Below are 22,803 nucleotides of genomic sequence, written 5' to 3'. Positions count from 1 at the left end.
CTGAGTGATGCTGGGGAATTGCTACTAGCTAAAAGGTTTGTTAGGATACGGACTGTAAAGTATTACAAATGGCTTTTTACTGAATATCAATGCTGTATTATTGATAATGAGGGATTTGCTGACTGTTTACCGCTGACATTTTGAGAAGTTGTTCTGTAATCCAAAATGATCTCCTATGATACAGCGTTCATTTTTAAGCTAGGATCTAGAGGGAAAAGAGCAGGCACTCTGCACAAAATGACATTTTGATGCACTCCAAAGAGTTATTAGAGGACTTATATCCAAAGTAGCAGGACAGATTAGAAAATACAGAAGGACAATGTCATTACAGATTGGCTGTTCTCAGAATGTTCCTAAGATTTTATACAAACCACAAAGGTTCAGATACTCCTCTGAAATTTTTTCAAGGAATTCAAGTCTGGGGTTCATCAGATTTATTCAGAGAAATATCTTGTTTCTCATCCTTGATGTATCTCCTTCTATCAGACACTTAATACGTTGGAAAATTAAGATTAAAAGCAGATATGCACAGATTTCCAGGAGTTTTGAGTCAGGTGGGCACTGGAAGAGCATTATTATAGCACTCAGTTCAAAACCAGTAAGAACCAAGAGCTTGTGAGAACCTCAAAGGACAGCAGAAGAGGAGACACAGAGGTATTCCTATATTTCAAGCGTTCAGTACTATTCAGGATAAAAACAAAGAATTCAGCTTCCCTGAAATTGCTTTCCTTTGCTTAATCAAATTGTTTGTCTTTCAAATTGTTTTTCTTCTCTACTTTTTCTACAATAAAGAGTTCTGAACAACTCTGGCATGGTTGCCAGAGGTTTCAAGCACACGTTAATGGTACACTCAAGTGACTACAACTTACTAGCAAACACTTCTGCTTTCTAAGCTGTGGGGGAAAAGAGATAAGAAAAAAAAAAAAAAGCAGGAGAATCAAGAAAGGGATGATAAAGGTCTTTGAAGAGAAGCAGAGGACCCTGCTGTCAGGAAACTGAAAAAGAATTGAACAAGGACCCTGAAGCAGTTCATAGGCTGTTTTGCTACAATTAGCTGTTAAATTCTTGCAGAAAATATGATCCCTTGCCCCTTTTATAGCCTTACAATTCCTGCTGATGAGGGACTCTCATGATGCGTGTAGAAATAAATTAACAACAAATGCCAAAGCTTTATGTGACTCAACATACACTCCACATTTACCAAGTCTTTGCAACTCCATCGTACCTTAACTTTTCCAAAATGACAGATATCTACTGTATGCCTTAAGTCACATAGAAAATCGAAGACTTCTCAGCTTAGCCACTTTTATGTTGGTGCCAAAAGGTGAACTCAGAAGCCCAGCTCAGAACAAGCAAATATGAAAATTACAACCATTTAGTATTTTAAAATCCAATAATTTGAATACTTCTTTAGGAAGTAGAAGACTACAAGCAAAACTACAAAGAAGATAATGATGATGTCACACCACAAATTCACAGCCTAAAATGAAAGATCTCCATCAAGGAAGTTAATAACATCAGTCTACCAGCCTTCCTGAGACAGGACATCTCTCTGATACTAATATAAATTCATTGAGTAGATATGTATCTATTGCAATATTTATTCATTTTCCTGTTGTCAGCAGTGACAAATTCTTTCCTTACTTCCTTTGGTTTGAAATTGACTTTTTTTTTTTAATATCTCTTCTAACACTTCCTCAGTTGTACCTATAACTGTTACAGAAATTATAGCACTGTGTTTTATCAGACGCAACAGCAGTCACTACAAAGCACTGAGCTTAAAGAAGGCAAAATTCTCCAGGATTTTCACCAGAAAATGGGCAAGCTGACTTTTGAAGGTGCTTCCATCACTCTCCAGAAGCAGCTTTTGGAGCAGCTTGCAATCAGTGTTGCTTAAGGAAAGAGAAAACCCACAGATGCCACAGATGTGGCACATACAGACACGGTTTAGATGGCATGGTAGTGACGGGTGAATGGTTGGATCTGATGATCTTAAAGGTCTTTTCCAATCTCCCATGATTCTACGAATAAGCTAAAGTTCTGTCTTCAACAAATCCCCACCAAGCAGTTAAAACCAACAAACACGCAACACGTGGGTATTCTTGTTTCAGACACCATGCAATATGTATCCTAAACACCAGCACAGTTACCTTGGCAATAGTGGAAAGCTAAGTCAAGAGTAAAAACAAAACGCAAACCTCACTTCCCAGTCCAAATGTTGCTGGAGAATGGGCTCCTTCCTTCAGCTTGAGGCAGCATGGCAGCGTGCTTCCTTACGGTCCTCCCCATTTCTACAGTCCAAACTGGGCAAGTCCTCTTCAGAGGATGGAGACCCACAAACCAAGATAATTCAGTGTGCTCTTGTGCATTTCCTACTTATATTTCACCAGCTGCATTCTGTCAGTCTGCAGTTGTCAGAGAAAGTTATCCTTTCAGACTTTGAGAACTTCACTTGATAATGAAATAGGTAAAGCAATGTTAATTCAGCCTCCAGTAGGAGCTCTCATTAAAATTTCATTGATTTGCTGCTGATATAAAACAAACCACCAAAGACACTGATAAAAAAGCTTTGTAAGGGGATATGGCAAGTTATCATCAATTACTAAAGTGTAACTTGAAATGAATTTTAGCACTGTGGGGAGATGCAGGCACCATTTTACAGACAGAGTGTTAGCCAGCAAGCAGGCTTCTCCTTCACTGTTGTGAATTTAGTTTATTATTAATAGGGCTGCAGGAGAAGACAGAGATTTAAATTAAAAAAAAAAAAACAAAAAAAAACCCTGACGCCTCTTAATTTATCTGCAGCCTGTGGCCCGAAGTAAAAAGCATCCAAGCCTTTTCAAATCACCCTGAGTGCCTGGCAGACGGAATATTTTTAGCCCATTGGATTTTGAACAACTTCTAAGAACAGCTAGGTTAGCACTTCATGACTCTGTGTGCGGCGCTGTAGAACAGAATAAATAAAAAATGACCTGGCTGTGAAATCCTTATTACCCATTTGTTTCTCACAGACTTCAACAAATTGTTCAAATCTCTGCTCACCAATAGGAAAAAGATGGCTGCAGCAGTTTCATACTGCAAACTGGTTTTATGTAAAGCAGGGAGGGGAAAATCTTTTTTTTCCTATCAGGAAAACATTTCAAGATTTCAAATATGTTTTCATTCTCTGATAACCCCACTTATCCTCAAGTAACCAATGCCAGCCTGATCTGGAACTCTGAAATCAAAGTTTCTAGCTTGACTGAAGGTCAAGCTATTCATTTTTCCTATATAATGATGACTATTCTGTAGGATGCGCATCCACACATAGCACGTCTATAAATAAAAATTACATACAGAATCTCAGTTCAGAAATTCCAATGTACCCTGCATGTAAAAAAAAATTCTCATTTAGGTGGATTTTGTTTATTTTTTTTGTTTTTAAATACTTATTATTTGCATGCAACAGTTTCACTGCAAATGTTTCATCAAACATTTGGCTGTGTAGTCAGAATTTTATATTTCTCTAATCAGAACCCTTCATCCATGAAGAGAGTGCTGTTGTGATTAGTCACAATGACAACTTAGAAAATTATATCTTTTCTCCAGCAGAAAGTTAATAGGCTTAGCTTCTTACATAACTACAGCATAGAAAGTGTTGTCCACTTTCTAAGAAATTGGAATAGTATTTTTAATTTCCAGTGTACTACTTCTCATTTCTCTTAATGATTTTTCAGCACTCAAAACTAAGAGCATAAATTGAAATCATACCAAAAAGATCCAAGTATTTAACACAAATTATTCAAAATTGTGATGGATATTGTATTTTTTTTCCTGAATCACCTAACTTGCTAGCTTAATTTTTTCTGAAGAAAACACTACCTGGGATCTTATTTAAGACTTCAGATATACACTCCAGTTGTCAACTCACATTATTTAATGGGTTTGAAGCTCTGAATATCTATTCACTGGGTTTCCATTCCTCCTTGAAAGGAAAATAAGGAGCAAATGGATACCTACTCAAATTTCAAAATCACTGAATATCTGTATTAACTTGGGTGCCTAACGCAACACATTTTTGAAAACTTATTAAAGTATAGAAATAGTTTGAGATAAACTTTTGCATACTTCTCATATTTTCTTCAGTAAAAAATGCCTGTACATACTTTGAAGCTATTTAATTATAAAACATGGCTACGCTTAGAAAAGCTTTGAATATTTGGAAAATAGGACAGTCCTACTTTTGAAAATGTCACTGCAAGGTTTTAAAACTCCATTTCTTTCTGGGAAAAATGAAGGGCGATTGTAAGAATTGCCACATGGGTTCCAGTGGATGTTGCGGTTGCTCAGCACTGGAACTGGGTGAAGATTTTTGACCCACACCACAGTTCACTCACATGCATAGCACTTAGTGGCTTGTTGTCTTGTTGGTTTTTTTTTTAAGTGTAAGTAGGTTGCCCCGGAGCACATAGCAGACCAAAATTCAAAACTGATCAACCAGCATACTGCAAATGCAGCACTGAAGGTGTAACAAAATACTGTCTAACAGAGCAGAACTGTGTGCATTTAGTCATTGCTCTCTGACATTTTTTTTTCCCCCCAGATACTCTGAAATAAAAAGTTAATGGTAAAAATGATAACTTCTTACATACTGTAATACATCCTCCATGAAGTTGGATTGCTATCACAAACAAGAGGGGTTTGAGAACTAAGAGGAAAGCACAATAGGTTATCTTACTAAGAGTGGTGCAGTGTTTAGTGTAGGCCTCTGAAATGATTTCCTGTAGTATTTAAGTCCATTATTAAGTTTAATCTCCTAGATAAGTTTCTGTTTTTTTATGACATGGACAGCATTTCCTACAAGAGAGGAGTATAACCTGGGACAGCTTTATTCCTTGTTGAATTTCAAGTGCTATAAAAATGACAAAATTTCATTATGGTTTATGTGGTGAGCAGTGTTTATCTCCTACATTCTCACATCCCAGCAGTTATGTACAATAAATCTAAAAATTCTCTGCCCCAAATACCACATAGTAATGCATAATAATTTGTCTGCGAGAACTATTTCTGATCTCCCTTTCAGGAATCTACATCCCAGGAATTTTTGGAATAATAGAATTAATATTGCTCATGTATTCACATTGATTGAGCATTAATGACAAAAGGAAATTCTACCAAATAAGGATATGTAAACACTCCTAGCTCTACATAGCTATATACAAATTTTCTTTACTGTATTCTTGATCTAAATTTTCACTTACTCTTTCTATACACTACTTTTGTACCACTCTCGGAGTACCTAATGTTATTCCTAATGTTACTCATTCAACTCCATTTGGGAGTTACATGCTGTATGAGTATTTTCCTGTTGCTGTTGTATAAAAGCAATGTCAGTAAGTCTCACCCTAGATCCCCTGAATGCTAAGCAGGTAAAACACCATGTCTTATGAAATATTAAATACAAGACTTGGCCAACTGTTATACATAAAACTCTGTGAAATAAAGACAATCTGAGCTCCTTTTCTTTCCTATTCTCTCAATTGTTCACGAGTGCATGACCACCTTAGACACAGAATTCTCATTAAATCTGAGAACAGGGTAGAAATGGCAGCAGAACTTTAAAGGAGACATTAACATGCTAAGTGTTTTCTTCACACACACATCAAAAGGACACAATTAAGATCAAACTAATGTCCAACCTCTTCTAAACTGATTTATTCTCCATAAGAAAAATCAAATATCAATGTTTAATAAAGAAACTATAAAATTGTTACCTTAATTTAAAACTACTGGAAGAAAGTCCAAGAGAGTAGAAACAAAATTCACTGAAGGCTCCAGCCTAGTAGAAAATTTGCATTAGCTACGGCTCATAATGTAAGTGTACAAGCTACAGGACTAATTGCTAGCAGTAAACAAATATTTGAAGAGGTTTCATGCAGCACTTGCATGGCAAGAAACTAGCTATAAAAATCAATTAAGTATCATTATCATCAGACAGTATGTCAAAAGATTTATCTCAGGAAACACAAGTCAAACATCTGGTCAAGTGCAAACACATCATTCTGCAACTGATAGCCCAGCCAGGGACACATTATTACTTCACAGAGGTCACTAACCCCATTCTCTCAAGAATAGAAAAAGAAATTCTAAAGCAAAGGCAGAATAAGACAAAAGAAAGTCAGTCCTTGAAAGTCATTGAAAAATAGACTCAAATTAGTAAATGATGCAAATAAATTCACTAACAGAAAAGAAGAAAAAATTTTCTCTCATTGTAAACAGCCCTTTTTTACTTGAGATCAAGTTTGTTTTGTTGCATTAAGAGAAGAATTCAGACTGCAGAGAAATGCAGTGTAACTCCATTAATGCTCTGCAGCCAGGCTTGCAGGGACTTAAGAGAATGAACTGAAGCAGATCTCTAGTTCTGAAAGCTGAATTGTTTTACTGTCATCAGTGGGTTAACCCTGGTTCACTTCAGCAGAGAAATGTGTTTTACGGATTTGATTCAAAGCCATTGAAATCTAGTGGATATTCTCTCTCTGAATTCATGGTGTTTACGAACAGTTTCTACTCAGTAAGTCTGAAACTAATCTCCACTTCAACTAGCATTTTTACGTAGATATGTGTTGAGGCAGGAGCTGTCTTTTGTTCAATACTCCATCAGCACAAAAAGGATTCAGAACTTAATAGCTAGTTTGGATTATGCTTTTATACAAGTAGTAATATGTAAATACACTCATTCTAGATAGTTACTTTATTACAGTAATTACAGGAAATAATAGACTGCCACCTATATTCTTTGAGGAGCCTTGAAAATCTCATCCATGACTACTGTCAATTCCTTTGCTTGATTTTTGCCCTTCCTTAGAGGTGACCCCAATAGCAAATAGGAAATATCTATGTATGCACATACAACAGATTAAAACAAAACTAGAAAGAACAAATGCAAGAAAAAGTAAGAATAACCCTCAGGAGCTGCTTTTTCAAAGATGTGTGCCAATAAGCATGGGAACTTGCATGCCATTTTTTTTATTGCTATGAAACAGGCATAAAGGGAAGTGTTTAAAAGTTTTCCTTATTGCTGTAACATCTTTCCCTGTGAAACAGGGATTATTGTAGTAGGTCTCTCATCATATTCCCAGTGGTCTCACTGACAAAAAAAAAAAAAAAAAAAGCCTGGAAATTTTATAATGAAAATCCATAACACCTACCTCTTATGACCCAATAATAGCTACTGATAGAAAAACATCAGAAAGCGAGGCTTAAAGGTCACTGCAAAAAAGAATAAAACTGCCCATTCTAGACAGTGAAACTGCAGCAGAGGAAAAAATTTAGTACACGGAGATGAACAGCTTCAGAAAACAGCAAATGTAGAGGTACACTGAGCTCAAACTCACCTTACTGCTGAAAGCTCTAAGGCCAGCAGAAAAAAAGGCAACCTTTAAAGAAGAGGCAGCAGTGCCTAATCTTCCTCCAAGGGCAGCAGACTGCCAAAATGCTTCCAAAACTATGGGATAAGCACATTTTCCCCTATTATTTATCAGTGTATATTTTCCCCATTATTCTTTTTTTTTTTTAATCCATGCAGAGAGCAACCACACTTCTCTACCAAGAAGTTCCTGTTCTTAGTTTCTCCTTGCTATGATCTCCCTTTGTTTCTTTCAAAATTTATCTTAAGTCAAGTTGCACTCTATTTCACTGCTGCTGCTGCTTCTGGTTATATATTGAGTTTTTCTTGGCTGATACTCTATGAATTGGCTGGTTGTTTTTCATTGTTTCTGTGAAGCTATGGAAAAAAAAGCAATTCCTTTATTTGAGAATTCTGACATTTATTAGCATAATAAACTTCTCAGATGAAATTGCAGTTTTCCAGACAGCAATTTCATTTGCAGAGGAACTTAAAAGAAATTTATTTTAAAGCCAGGTAAAACGTAGAATGAGAAGTGGATGGAATCAGCAGAAAAATTAACAAAACTAAGGAAACGTAGGAAATGTAGTCCAAAGTGAAAATGATGATGCTGTTATGATGTTGACTACATCAGAACAGGACACATGGGATAGAAAGCTATATGTCCAGGCCTTCTTACCCCTAAAATAAATAAGTAAGTAAATAAATAAATAAAGGGAACATGCTGAGAACTTTTTAATTAGAAATAAATAGAACTATTCTCAACAGTCTCTGTGAATGTGAATTCCTTTCTTCAGCATTCTGGCCTCAGAGGTATGTATGGGTACTTACAAGTACAGATACTTACCTCTGTAAGGTAAGAAAGCAGGTAGTAGATATGGGAGCTCCTTGGAGGGTTTAGATAGCTCTTGCTGAACGTTCTATTGAGAGCAGAGGGGAAAGCAGCTTACTTGTGTCTTTTACAGTGTCCATATTTGAAATGCACAGTGAATCACCACTGTGCTGACCTCCATGATCTGGAGCACTGTGGTCCCAGATCAGACATACCACACCAGGCTTCTCCTTTAACAGAGACCATAGATTGTACTAGAGGAGTTAATTAAGTCTACATTCAGAATTGCAGAGCTATATTCCATTTTGGGGATCCAGACTATGGTGATCTGCAGAGGAGTATACTTTTAAAAAAAATCCAAGACTCCTTGGGTATCTTGGCTCTTTATTTAGTTTCCAAGTCACTTGGTATCTCAAGTTATCAGCTGCAGCTAAATAATGTCCTATCTCAGAAAACTCAGTTGCTGTGAAAAGCCCAGATGTCTTATCTGGGAACTGTATGCTAAGAGCAACTCCAGCTAATAAGCATTGCTTATTTACTGCATTTCCTGAATTGATTTGTTATGAGATGTTACAGTACCACTTACAGCTCAGTCAAGAAAGATATCAAGTACTACCAAGGAAGATATCTAGTACTATAGCAAAGTAAAAGTAAGAATCTCCAGCACGTATCTTGTACATCTGAAAAAACCTAAACATGACAAGGTCAGTATGAGTTGTGGTTGCTACTACAAATCAAACAGTGGTTACCAGAATAACAAGTTTATTCGAACTGACCGTTTTTTTGTACTGGAGAATTCCTTCTGGGGCAGCTCAACTGCATGTAATTGTAAACAGAATGAGAATGACTGTCCCGATCGTCTCTGCTGCAGTGAACTTTGCCAGTCTGTATTGAAAAGCAGGATACAAAGACTCCAGCTATATCTAGTCATTTGAGCAATTACAAACTGGAAAAGGAGATTTTAAGACTGCATTGCTTGCTTCCGAAAGTGCACAACTGAGTGAAGAGATCATCCATAGAACCTGACAATTTTGCTTTGGAAAAAAGAGCTTGATCAGCAATACTGGTGCATTACACAAGGCTCAACGAATAGTTCCCAACCATACTTCAATCTGTTAGAAGTACATGATTTTGCATTTTCAATCTTAAATGTCAGGAAAATTAGGACAGCAACTTAGCTTTCACTACAATTGGCCACAACCTTTTAAAAATTTCTGGATATAGTCCTCATCTGTAATCTGTCAGTAGTTTTTCATCTTTAAAAAGCTTGCAATATGAATAATCTTGATAAATCACATGTGAACCAGACACATTTGGGGTCTTCTAATGAGGACACTCTTTGGCCACACGACCAGTGGCTTATGAAGTCTGTTAATTACTTTTTGGTGTTTACTTTTGTGGCTATCTATTGTTACTGCAGCCACCCAGAACACATTCCAATGAGTCCTGGTTACTCAAATAAAGGGCTGTAGTCTGGTGGATTCTTCTGCTGTCCACATGGCTCCAGTAGCAGCTCCCCACCTGAGGATGTGATGATTTCTTCCTAGAAAGGTAAAACAAATTAGAGTATCATTCATAGACTTTTAAGTCTTTCCCTGAATTCTAAGAAAAGCTGATAGCATTAAAAATATATCACTTGTTGGTAATCAGCTACAAAGCATACTTGATAAAAATAAGATCAGCTAAGGGATCCTATCAACTATGTACTTTCTTCTTGCTTTATTTGGTATTTATGTCAGTGGTAAATTGTGTAAATTGTGCCAGTATCAAATAGTGGTATCAAATAGCTGATGCACAAAAAATGCTGTGATTTGACTCACCTCTAAGTTGCTATGCTAAGACAAACAGCTATAAATGTCTGTAAAAAGTGTTCTGAATGATTAATTTAACAGACATAGCAGTCCTACTGTGCTACTCCCACAGCCTTTGCGATGCTGGAAACTTTCCCAAGAAGACTGAGCAAGAGTGCAATGCTGAGTGCTCACACACAACAATGTAACAGCTTTCTGGCTGAGAAGCTGAAGACAGTAATCTTGCTAAGGCAAAAATAATCTTTAAAAATAGCACCTCATTTCATTAATTAGATACTCGCATGACAAACCTGTAATTCTAGTAATTTATCACTAAGATGAATAATAATAGTAAAGAACTTACTAAAACAGTAGAGAACATGGTCTTTGCATTACTTCTAGAGTAATAATAATTCATTTTTGTTATTGCATAAGTTGGATATTTACACATGCATTGTTACTGACTGCAATGGCATAAAATTTGATCCAAGTTTTAGGCCTAAATTTTTCAAAAGGCATCCAGTTTCTACTAAAATGCAGTGGAAATTTGGTGCCTGGTTTCCTCAGAACACACACAGAGTCCAAGATGTGGTTCCACCCCAGTCACTCATCAAGCTAAGTTCAGAAAATTTATTACTCAAGTTAACTGCTTTTGAGAAAGTTATGAGAAAGCAAATGCAAGGATTTAGCAATATCATGGATGTATTATTGCTGCCTGCTGCACAGTACATATGTGCAAAGAAAATGGAAATTTACATTCTTTCTGCAAGATATTTGTTCTTCCCATTAACAATCAGTGGATTGATTTCTTTGTATTAACTTTTTGTAATTGAAATGAAGCAGTTGTAAATGAATAAGCACTAATAACTGCAGGACTAGTTATGCCAGCATTGCTCATTTTGACTGGAAGTGAAAAGGAACCTTCAAGGAATTTTGGCATCTTGCATTAGGAAGCTGTACTCTCGGCAAAAACAGTAATGAGGAAGCAGCAATTGCTCCAAATAATATTGCAATAGCTGCAAGAGAAAGGTTTATGATTTGGAGAAATCAAAATTGCATAGCCAGTTACCAAAAGGCTGTAGGGCACTTGACAATGTACATCACCAGAACAGGCAGGCAGAGAAGCTTCTGAGCAAACCATATGAGAGAGAGGATAAAGAAGCCTACAGAGCTGGTTGTCAAAGGGAACAATTTTAATGTAGCTGTTATGCTAGACACTTAAAAGAGAACTGTGTGGTGACATTAAAGGTGAAGGAGCTACTCTGATAGGCTTAATACAGGGGGAACTAATACCTATTATCAAGAAATATCTGAAAAAATTTAGTGCAAACTAAAAGCTATTCAGCTTCTGAGAAGTACTCTACTGCTGTCTGTAAATAGATTTCTAGTACAGCAATTGCCTAGGATGAGAAAAGTCATAACAAAACCTGAACAAATAAATTGTTTTCAGTCAACCTGAATGAGTTTGGGATTTTTTGCCCTTGATGACCACCTGTGTTTCTATGAAGAATGTCACGCTATAATTTCTCTTCCTTCATAACATGCAAATTCTGAGAAACTCAGGTTCATTTTGTTAAACCAATCAAATCCAAAAGAATTGATTTACAGTATGCTGTACTGGTAGTAACAGTTGTAATTTAGAGATTACAGCTGCAGGTCTGACTGAGGAGAAGTTGCAAACTAAGTGAAATACCAAAGATTCAGAAGATTTTAGAAGAAAAATCATCTCTGCTTAGTAACTGTGAGACTGAATATTGGAAAAATTAAATGCTGTATGAAAGAACAAAAAAAAAATAATAGAATTAGTTTGAAGTTTGGAGAAAGATTCGAGGTGATGAAAACAGCCTATGCTACCAGAAACAGTGCTTCTGTTTTGTCCTCCTTTTGCTAAACAGGAAACACGAGTTAGAGACAAAGTAATTCAAACCCATCTAAACTCGGCAAAGACCTCAGTTAAGTTACTCTCATAAAGTTGTTTTGGATGATAAGGAACAACTCTTAGCACCTCCCTACAACAGAAAACCTCTATATTCCTTTCTTTTCTGCTCCACTGCTCTGCTTTCGCACATTAAGCCCTCACATCAAAAGCTCTAAAAATGCTGAAACTTCATTCAAAGACCTTTTCTGTGGTATTTCCCATGCAATTCTGTAAAGCATAGAGGCTCAAAAAGCGTTAATTCTCTCAATCCTTATTAGTCTGGTTTTAGCCTATGAAAGTATACATTGCATAAGACTGCTTAAAGGAAAACACAAACGAGATGTCTACAGAGAAAGGGGAACAGCTTTCCGATTCACTGCAACAAAAGATACCAACTATAAATGTTAAAGCAAGGCTTACTCTAGAATATATACACACATATATTCCTTTCCTTGCTATCCTTACTTCTCTCTAGTGTGGTTTCAAATTACATGGCTACTCTTTAAATTATTAATCACCTCCACTCAGCTATTGATCTCTACCTAGCGAGTGTTACCTTGTGAAAATCAATAAGGTCTGTCAGTGTTGCATGTCGGTTTGGATCTACCCCCAAGAAACTGTAGAAATCCCCCGAAGCATCAACCAAGAAGTGTTTGAACCCACTTTGTTGGCGATAAGACAATGCGTAGCCCCAGATTTTCTCACTGACTCGCACCAGGAATGTTCCTTCAGATTTATTCATCAGCAGCTCTTCTGCCTCCTGGCGGCTAATAATACCTGGCAAAGAAAAAAGCTGCAGTTAAGATGACAACAGATTGGCAGAACTTAGCAGAACCAATGACACAAGTGCAAAGTATAAGTAAAACTAAACTTGCTTAGCTACTAAATATTCAAATGATTGTAGGAGGAGTTACAGCTACGGAGACTACGTAACTGCTATCTGCTTTTGAGAGTTAGCTATAGAAGATGTGATGGTGTTGCATTAGATATGTCTTTAAACCATCTGGTTAAGAATCACTTTTTCCCACCTTACCATACTTTCAGAGGAAGTGCATAAACACAACAGGTACATCAGACACGTGGTTTGTGAACAAGAGATCATTTATTAGAACTAGCACAATTTGGCGTTGCAATTTGAACCTGAACTATCTCATTGGTATTTGTGATTGGATTGGTATGCTTCTGACTTTCAAGTGTTTTAACAGATTCTAAGGAATGAAAACTACGTGAGTGCCTGAAGTGCCTGAAGAAAAAGCATTTTGCTGGGGTTCTCTTGACCCAACAACTTCTTTCAAATGCATACAGATAAACAAAAGCAAAAATAAACTGGCTCTGGGCAGTCTGGCCTAGTGGTTGGCAACCCTGCTTGCAGCAGCGGGGTTCAAACCTGATGAGCTCTGAGGTCCTTTTCAACCCAGGCCATTGTATGATTCCATGATTATATGAAACCAAATCCTGCAGCTATCAGAACTGTTAACAGAGATAAACATATTAGGTTATCTGGTCACAGGCTTGCTCTTCTAGGAAATGCTGTTAGAGAGGAGAACAAGAAACAAAGATTGCAATCCTCTTCTTTTAGGCTTAAGTTCAGACTAATAGCCTCCTTTAATTAATACATGTGTAGCCATGAACTAGGGTACACAAATAAGTGGATATTGGATACGTTAATCATAGTTGAGCTAGTGTTTATGGCTCATAATGAACAATGAGTTATGTACCTTGCTTTAGAACAAGAGAGGACAAAATTTTGTGAGGCTTCTTGCAGTGCATACCTGTTATCCTGTGGTTTTATGCTATTTTTCCTCCTGAGCCAACCTAACTTTCTAGAAAACGTGTCAGGGAAAAAACTCTCAACATCCTGGTCACTAACTACTTGCTTTTTACATTCCCCCTCCCTGAATTCATTCCTTTGCTGTACGACAAACCTATTTCTCAGGAATTAAGAAGGATTACAAATTCAGATTAGTAAACAAAGGAGAAAGTTTAACAACAGCAGAGCTTTCAACTTTCCCATTTTATTCTTCTGTGCTGGATACATCCTCATCACTTCTTTCCTTTCTGGTCCTAGGATATAGCACTGATGTTGCTGGTACTTTTGCTGGCAAACAGGGTACAACAGATAAACCCTGAAGTACAACGCAAAAGGTGTGATCTGAAACATATCTCACTGTCCACATGAGAGTTCAGTTTCAATTTGTCTGATAGGCCTAGAGGACAATAAGCTCATGTCTCATAATTATCTGTAAAATACCAGATGCTCACTTTAATCAAGAACAGATGTTGAGTTAGGCCATCCTGGATGCAAGAAGGGCATAAACGTCAATAAATAATATATATACATGTTCCAAAGTTAATCTCTGTGAAGCTAAATACATAAATATTACAATACATATTATATTTAAGGGAACTGGTTGTCATTATATAACCCTGCACACGTCCCAGTGAACATTCCATGGAGTTCAAGCGCTGAAAACCACACTGTTTTTTAGTGCATTAATAAGCATATCCCAGGAACTGACAGTCAGTACAAAGCAGAGCCTACCTCAAAGACCAAACCATGGGATGCTCTAATTAAGCCCATGCAGAAAATGATCACTCTGGGAGGTGTGGGAAGGGACTGACGAGATTTGGATCGTAATAGCAAGCAATGTGTGCACTGTTAAGAAAGATAGGAAAGTTCTTCCTCATTCCATTTTTGTCTACCTTAAGGCAATGATTTTCTTTTACAGTTTTACTTGCTGCAATGCTGACAATGATGACAAAGGCTCAGACCCAGAGGGACTCAGAGGTCCCTAATGAAATATCATCGGACTGAGGACAAAAATATACATACATGCTCTGCCGAATAAGGTACAAATCTTTACACCTGCCACACAAAATAAGCAGTAAACTTGCAAACATACACACTTGTTTAGAAACAGCATGCAACTGCTCCATTATCAGTGTCAATTGCTACACTTTGCAATACTAAAAACGGAGTTACTTGGAGAAATCCAAGATGAATCATTAAAAGTAACTCTCAAACTCTGCTCAGATGAAAAGACAGTAGAAGTATGAATCCATACAATACAGCATATTATGCAGAGCCATATACCAGGTGACACACACCAAGAAATCCAATTCTTCGTTAAGGCAAATATCCAGCCTTTAAACTAACTGAATTTGAATGCACTAAGAAAGATTTCTATTAATATTACAATGCCTACTTCCATGAAAAATCCTTCCTAGAAACAAATTTAGATAAACCATAATGAGTTCACAGCACTCAATGGCGCAGGAAAGAACCATCAGCTCCATCAGCAACAAATAGCATATTAGCTCCAATAACCAATGTTTATACAGTAATTCTAGGTTAAAAACACACCGCTAACTTTGGGGATAAGAAGTGGGTGATGTTACAATTACCCCTATCTACGCCTAACCAGGATCTGAATGATTACACAGCTCTGGTGAGGAATGAGTTGGCCTAGGCAATTCAGCAGCTACAAAAAATTGTATAAAATCAAAAAATAAAATCAAAACAAAAAATGGCTTGCATTATATGGTGAACAGTAGTCTCAGGATACTATCAGGTATATAAAATCACATTCTTTTAGCATCAGTTAATTTAATACTAAAGAATCTGCTCACCTGCTGTCAGATCCCACCAGTAGAGCTAAAACATTGCAGGCTTCCACATGATGTTATCTTCCTTGCCAGAGTGTATTTTTGGTCTGGGCACTTTTTGTCATTGAGTTGGTGAAAAAAGCTACATTGCTCACAGCCAAATTCTATTTGCTTTATTCTCTTTTCTACTAAAGATAGTGCAGTAAACTGTCAGCCAGATACTTTCCTCTCTTTTTCTCTCCTGACTCTCAAATAGTGCAGTTTCTTCCCCACACCCTTCTCTCTCTAATCTTCCAATTACTTTATTGTTCTATGGGTCAATTGTACATTGGGTGGTGATCGCAGCACTGAAAGTCTTCCTTCACCCCTTCAAAAATATTATACTATTCTCAGGACAAGTAGCAAAAGAGTGGCACTGCACACTCCTGGAGTGGCTTAGAGAAATTAACAACATCTGTGAAACCCTTATGAACATTTAACACAGCTTGAACTGAAGTCAAGAAACTTTGGTTTCCCAAGGCTCTGGTAAGAGGATTAGAATCACCAATGCTCTTCTTTGTGCTAGTTAGGATATTAAACGGTCTCTGGAAAAGGAAATCACTGGTGATTTGAAAGGGATTTTCTTCTTTCTAATCCTTGCCAGTCTCTTAAAAAAAAAAAAAAAAAAAAAAAAAAAAAAAAAAAAAAAGTAATGCATTGTTGGTGAACTTCAAACTTTTGTTAATAACATTAAGAGAGTTACATTTATGTATGCCAGCTGAATATTTGTCCCAAAGTAGCAAAATCAGTACTCTATGCACAAGTTTCTAAAATAGACAGCAAAAAAAATTATTTGCAAACATCAGTACCAGCATTTTAACTTTGAGTGCCCCAACACGTACCAGTGTGTTTGAATAGAAGCTGCTACCCCACTGAAACTCATTTCAGTGCTGCCTTATATGTTCCCTCTGTCATTTCAAATAATTTATTTCAGAGAATATGTGCTACCTACTATCTACAGCAAACTGCAGAAGAGCAATAGAGTTTTGACTGGGAGAGGATCAAAGGTGTAACTCCTCTTGAAAACATAAATCCTAGCATCTGGCTTGATTTTAGCCCCTCTTACATACAATGCACGCACCCATCATATTATACAAATCTACATGCCCACTTAAAACATTCTAATTGCAATGCTGTAGAACAGGCATTTTAAGTTTTTGAAGGACAGATTTTTCAAATCATAGAACAGAAACTTATTAATCATCAACTGATCTGTTCCCAATTACTGGCTTTCTTTTTATATATAGATCATATCACGACCATTTGTAGACGATATGCAAATCTTAACAATTCTGTTGTAAACATGATATATATATATATTTTAATGCCACCAATCATCCAGAAAAGGAAAAAGAACATCCTGTTATTTAGAGCATAATAAGATCATACTACAACTGCAGGTTCCATTATGAGTTCAGTGGGCACAGCCGAGAAGTTCTGGCACTGCCTTCAGGTTTGCACTACACTCATTAACAAGAAAATACTATACTGAAATATTATGCAACAATACTTCAGCTTCCCACTCTTCTCTCAGCATTATCCTACACACATCCTTGAGTGAAACTCAGGAGAAGTATATAAACATTTGTTAAGACAATGCCGTAACAAGAATGAACCCAAACTAAAATAGCTGATAAAATTTGTCAAGAAGGCAAGAAAATCTACTAGTCTAAAATTATTTTTTGATGATTCAATTAAAGTCATTTCCATTGACTGTGAACACGTCCATGTGATCTAGCAGTGACCTAACACATTGGTAACTCCAAAACTAATGTCTCCTCTTTATTTCTATAGAAACTACAGCAGAAACAAAGAGAATGATGACACTATTTGAGAGAGCAAATTCAGAGCTACAAAACACAATTTTCAAGATAGTCACCACCATTAGCTGTGTGTGTTCAGAATTGATGAGCAAAAGCCTGCATGCCAGTCATAATAATCTGTACTGCCATCCTTCACAAGGCTTCTCTCACACATCACTGTTTGCACTACTGAAACACCTCACTGCGCTCAAATCTGTTGTTTGGTCTTGATAAATTTTCAGCAAGAATTGATGAATGTCAGTGGGTGCCACTGTTTCTTTATGGAGGAATTTAATTTGCTTCATACAGACTTCCACATGTTGGCATTGTGGGCCAACATAATAGGAGACATTACTTTTGAGACTGCCCTGCTACCATGTGTAATATAAATGTCAGTACAGAAACATAACTTGCCTCTAATAATCAAGACATCTTTAACACACTCATATGCACTGATTTAAATCAGAGGTTGACTGAGATTAGAGGGACAAAAGTTATAAACAGCCCAGAAATGCTTACCTCCCCCCTTGCAACAGAAACTACGCATTTACCTGATACGTTCTCGCTTTTCATTGACTTTTTCCTCCGTTTGAATTCACTTCAGTGCGAAAGGTTTTTTTGTGTTGCAAAAGCAACACAAATGCAAGCTTAAGTAAATAATTATGAGAGAATTCATGCCCAAAGTGCTTTCATTACCATTATGAAAAGCATTCTATTTCATGAAAAAATTGATTTGTTGAACAATCATGAGCATTTGCAGATAAAACATAATAGGAAAGAGACTTATCCTGTTTATGCAACTTAAGACATATAACTGGGGAAGTGTGTGATCTATTTCTACAGTCAAAATTAGGAAGGAAGATCCAAAACACAGACAAGCCAGTGCTATTATTTCCTTTGTCTTCGGCAGAATTAGATCAAAACTCACACAAACTTAAATATTACTTGGCTATCATCACATGAATAATTCACATGCTAAAGTTCATATGGACACAGCACTTTGAGAAAGTATATATGACAAATGAGCAAACACAAGGAAACATAAGAAGTTAGCAGAATAATATAAAGGACTGTGGTTGTTCAATTATACAGGCAGGTCTAAACTGTACTTTGAGAGAGAATAATTGAATTAAAAAATAATTTTCTAAGCTAATCTTCCCTTTTCTGGAACTGAATAAGTCAGCTGGACAGACACAACATTTGGAATAAAAAAGTTATTAATTTAAAAAGTTGTGATTTGAGGAAATTTCTATAGCTTTTTCTGCCTAAGTGATCCCAAAGATAAAAACATATAGTTGGATGTAAATAGCCAACCTACTCAGAACTTTATGACTAAAGGCAATTACTTTTGAAAGAAATCATGAGAAAAGTGAGCTAAAATTTCAAACAGATCCTACTGCATCTGGGATGGTTTTAGATGAGTCTACATGGGTTTGTTTGTTCCTAATGTTTACTGAAATAGCAGTGTAGATAAAAATCAAAATACAAGTTTGAAAGGTACTTCTATAAAAAAAAAAAAAAAAAAAACAGAATTCTCACCTCTTATACTTCTTGTAAATATATCTATCAGCAATATCTTGGTTTTATATTAGCCCCACGTGGTTTAATGTGCTTCCTACTTGGTCTTGTCTTGTAAATAGCCCACAAATCTATCATAGAAAGCTGTTTTCAAAGATAGACTCATTCAAATTTTGAATACAAGAAGAAGAAACTTTGTCACAAATGCACAATGCACAAATACAGACCACAAGTGTGAAGAAAATACAGAGGGAAAAAAAAAGCGGAAGATCAATATTGACAAATATCTAGTAGAGGTGAATTTGTATTTCTTTATTTGAAATTATTACATACACAGCTCACCTAAAGAATTTCAATAGATGCCTTCCATATTAATTTGAGAGTCCCAGATTATTTTAGAAAGCACTTGTGACAGGTAATTGCTATGATCCACGAAGAGATGTAAAGGTGTCCTTCTAGAGAGCAAGGTACAACAAAAGCTAAAAAGAAGCGTGAAATCTGTTTATTGTGAATAATCAAAGGAAAAAAACAAAAAACAAAAAACAATATATCCATTCATCTCATAAAACTAAAAATTATAAAGCAAATAACTGTTTCAAATTGCATTATTTAACATGGAGAATACCATAAAAAAAACAACAACAACACTCTTGTGTTTTAAAATGTAACAATAAAAGGAAAACATTCAGTACCTGAGCTAAGAGTATGTATTAAAAAGTAGTACAGAATCATAAAGTGAACTGTGATTGTACCAGTGTAAAAGCACTTAAATCTGTTCCTGCAGTAACAACACCACAAAATGTAGGGATTTTAAAAGGACATAAAGGCTGTAGCAACGTCACCTCCTTCCTGATAGTGGTAGGATAAGTTCAGTATGTGTACTCTGCACGTACACAGAGAAAAAAAAGATCATCTACAACTGAAACCGTTACAAACCTCACTTTTTCTTTTTTTATTATTTTTTTATTATTTTTTTATTTTGAGCCTATGCTGAACCAGTGCTACAAGTTCTTCAGAAAAATCTCTCGCTCCTTCTGCATAAGAATTCCAACCGGGTAGAGCGGTCTGACAGGCAGTGGTAGCATACCAGCAGTAGTATATAAACCACTGTAAGGAAGAACAAGAACAGCTAGTAAGAATAGTAAGCCATGAAACTAACTGAAGAGGAGGGTCATGGATTCTGGAGACCACAACAAATGAAGATATGCACAAGTAACAAACAGTAGCTAAGAAGAAAACTGAAGCTGGGGAAATAAGGACTAGAATATAGCTTGCTTTTTTCTTCTTTGTACGCTTAATAAATATTCCCTAATAAGGTGGAACAGAAAAGGCTTAAAATAAATGTTCAAATGCATGACAGTAGCTACTAGCTCTGGCATAGGAAAAAGTCAAACATACAAATCTTTCAGTCACTCAGAAGTAAAAAGAATAAAAAAAAAAAAGAATAAAAGCAGGAAAGGTGAAGTGATTGCTTCCCTCAGTGCAAGAACTGAAGCCATAGTTCATGCTCTTAAGAAAAGCAGCCTCTATATCACTCAAAGCAAGTTTCCTCAGGTAGCAGTTTTCAATTCTCTCCCACGGGTGCAATTCTCTCTGTGAACTCTGAAGTTAACTGAACACATTACTGGTGTTCGTTGGGAAGGGCACAATTCATCAAAAAAACTATGAAGTCTAGAATGAGTTCTTTATGTTATCCTTGAGACTACCAATGTCACATAGAGTTTAAAGAACTTTGTTACCAGTTACAGTGGCTTATGGTCTGATCTGTAGCTGAAATAGTATAAAACAGAATGCGTGTACGTCACTCAAGAAGTAATACCTCCTATTTATTTCCATAAAAACTACAGAAGCTAAAAAGAGCATGTTAACACTATTTGATAAAACGTTGCCTGAAAAACACTGGTTTTTAACACAGTCACCACCATTACCTATGTATTTTCAGCAGCAACAAACAACAGCCTTCATGCCACGCTCTTAAAAATCTGTGCCAGTAGAGGTGACCCACTGTTGTTGCCACCACTTCTGAAACACACCGCCCACTGCCTCACTGCACTCACATCCACAATTTGGTCCACATAAATGTGAGCAAGCATCAGTGAATGTCAGTGAGTGATATTTATTCCACAGTGAGGAATTCAATGTCACACCTTTGCTCCAGATACATTTCCATGTCAGACACCACTTTGATAGAGCGCCCCTCGGCTGCCGTCTGTCACCTGGCAACCAAACTTAAAAGAATATTGGCAAGAAGGTTCAACCTCTACTGCCATACTACCAACATCCACCTCCGATGTTGTGGACCAACATCATAAAATGGGAGGGATTATTCTCAGAGTAGACCTTGTAGGTCAAATCTCTGGCATTTACAGCAGAATTAACATACACCATTTAGTATACGCACAAGTATTTTCAGCAGGGGGATCTTGCTGTGTACCAACTAACTAAAAGGTTTAATTTCCTTTTTCCTTTTTAAAGCAACTCTGCTTTTTTAAATATGGTACAAAAAACAAACAGTGAAAGAAGAAATCAATAGTATTGTGTGAGAAAAGCTATGGCTGAGACATAACAATAGCTCTATCTCTGCTGTTTCAGAATAGAAGCAATAAAGACAAAAAAGCAAAGCAAAGGAGTAAATCAAAGCCTGCTGGTAATAGAAACAAAGCTGCTGAAACCATTCACCATCTGCTGTTAATGCAGAATAAACTCACATGGGACTAGACCTTCAAAAGAGTTCTACTCCCATTCAGGCATCAAAATAAATGCCCAGGTTTTAAAATAATAATAGATAAAATAAAATGCCACACACCATCATATTAACAGTTGAGGTTTTTGCTTGTGTTTGTGGTCAGATTTTGGAAAACAAGTGTCACAAGAACCCAAAAAGTCCAGGATTGCAGCATTCCTATGAAATGCTCTTCCTACTTACAGGGATGATAATGCTGATATTTATTGTTTTTCTTCACATTGGTAATCTGATTTAAGTCCCAGTAAATAGTACAGTGCCCATAACAGTTATGAAACAAGGGTCCATAGGTCTTTGTGCTGATAAGAAAGAAAGACTGACAATAGGTTACATAAAGCAAAACCTAAAATACAGGTTTAATTGAAATTAAAACCTTCCTGTATGTTAAGAAGAAAAATGGGAAGGAAAGCCGGGATGTACTTAGGAAGCAACTGATTGAATGTAAATTTGAAGTACACTGGACATTTCACAGACAGTTTTCTGGTACTCAGCTGTCAGGAAAGAGCCAGACTTCTCTGAGTTACAGAGGCAAAGTGAACAAACATTGGTTAGGAAGCCTCTGCAGACACCTTTTTTTATTCCAGATTCACCACCTTTTATACTGTGCAAGCTCAGCAGCAATGTATCAAGTAGCATGCCTGAAATAGAGATTAATCTGCACTATGGAAAAGTAAGCAGGAGTTCACTACCCATTCTTCTTGATTGTTCTTCTTTTTAACCATCCTGGTAGATGGAAGATACAAACAGCACTGGGAAACAACACTTCAGTGAATTTCAACTACCTCCCCTGTAAGCCTTGCTCAGCATGGATGGCATGTTCTGGGCTACAAACAGAGACATATAGAAAATGAAGGCTCAGAGGAATAATGTGCTTCTGATGGCATGAGATCCCTTCAGGCAAGGATGAGGAATATTAATGACACACTATGCTTTTGAACAAGCTCTCCTTGAAGACATAAGGTGAACAGAACTACCCTTTGCCTCTACTTACAGGAGAAATTCACCAAGACAAAGTGTCATAGGAATAAATACACACTACTGATGTTTTGTTTTGTTTTATAATACAGATTCATCTCTCTGTTCTATCAGGATCAGCTCATAAAAGAAGGAAAGCTCAGATCTCAGAAGCTTCCTTAATTCTCTGAAGTAAAGATTCCTTAAAGCAATTAAA

General features: G+C 36.6%; 1 protein-coding gene across 3 annotated transcripts in view; it reads right to left on the bottom strand.

Annotated features, from left to right (window-relative positions):
* Positions 1 to 8,671: 8,671 nt before the first annotated feature.
* SH2D4B (SH2 domain containing 4B) overlaps positions 8,672 to 22,803 on the bottom strand; it is a 57,945-nt gene continuing 43,813 nt past the window's right edge. For 2 of the 3 annotated variants that reach the window (XM_048945400.1, XM_048945401.1), the window contains 2 exons: positions 12,481 to 12,701; positions 8,672 to 9,759 (listed from right to left, as the gene is read on the bottom strand). In XM_048945400.1, the coding sequence (XP_048801357.1) occupies positions 9,667 to 9,759; positions 12,481 to 12,701 (314 nt within the window). In that variant the 3' untranslated portion in view covers positions 8,672 to 9,666. The remainder of the gene's footprint in view (positions 9,760 to 12,480; positions 12,702 to 22,803) is intronic. The other variant, XM_048945403.1, reaches the window with a different exon arrangement.

The sequence above is a fragment of the Lagopus muta genome, chromosome 5, assembly GCF_023343835.1.
Source record: "Lagopus muta isolate bLagMut1 chromosome 5, bLagMut1 primary, whole genome shotgun sequence".
In the NCBI taxonomy this organism is placed as follows: Eukaryota; Metazoa; Chordata; class Aves; order Galliformes; family Phasianidae; genus Lagopus; species Lagopus muta.
Note: the sequence above shows the minus strand (reverse complement) of the source record. Positions and strands in the feature narration are given on the sequence as shown.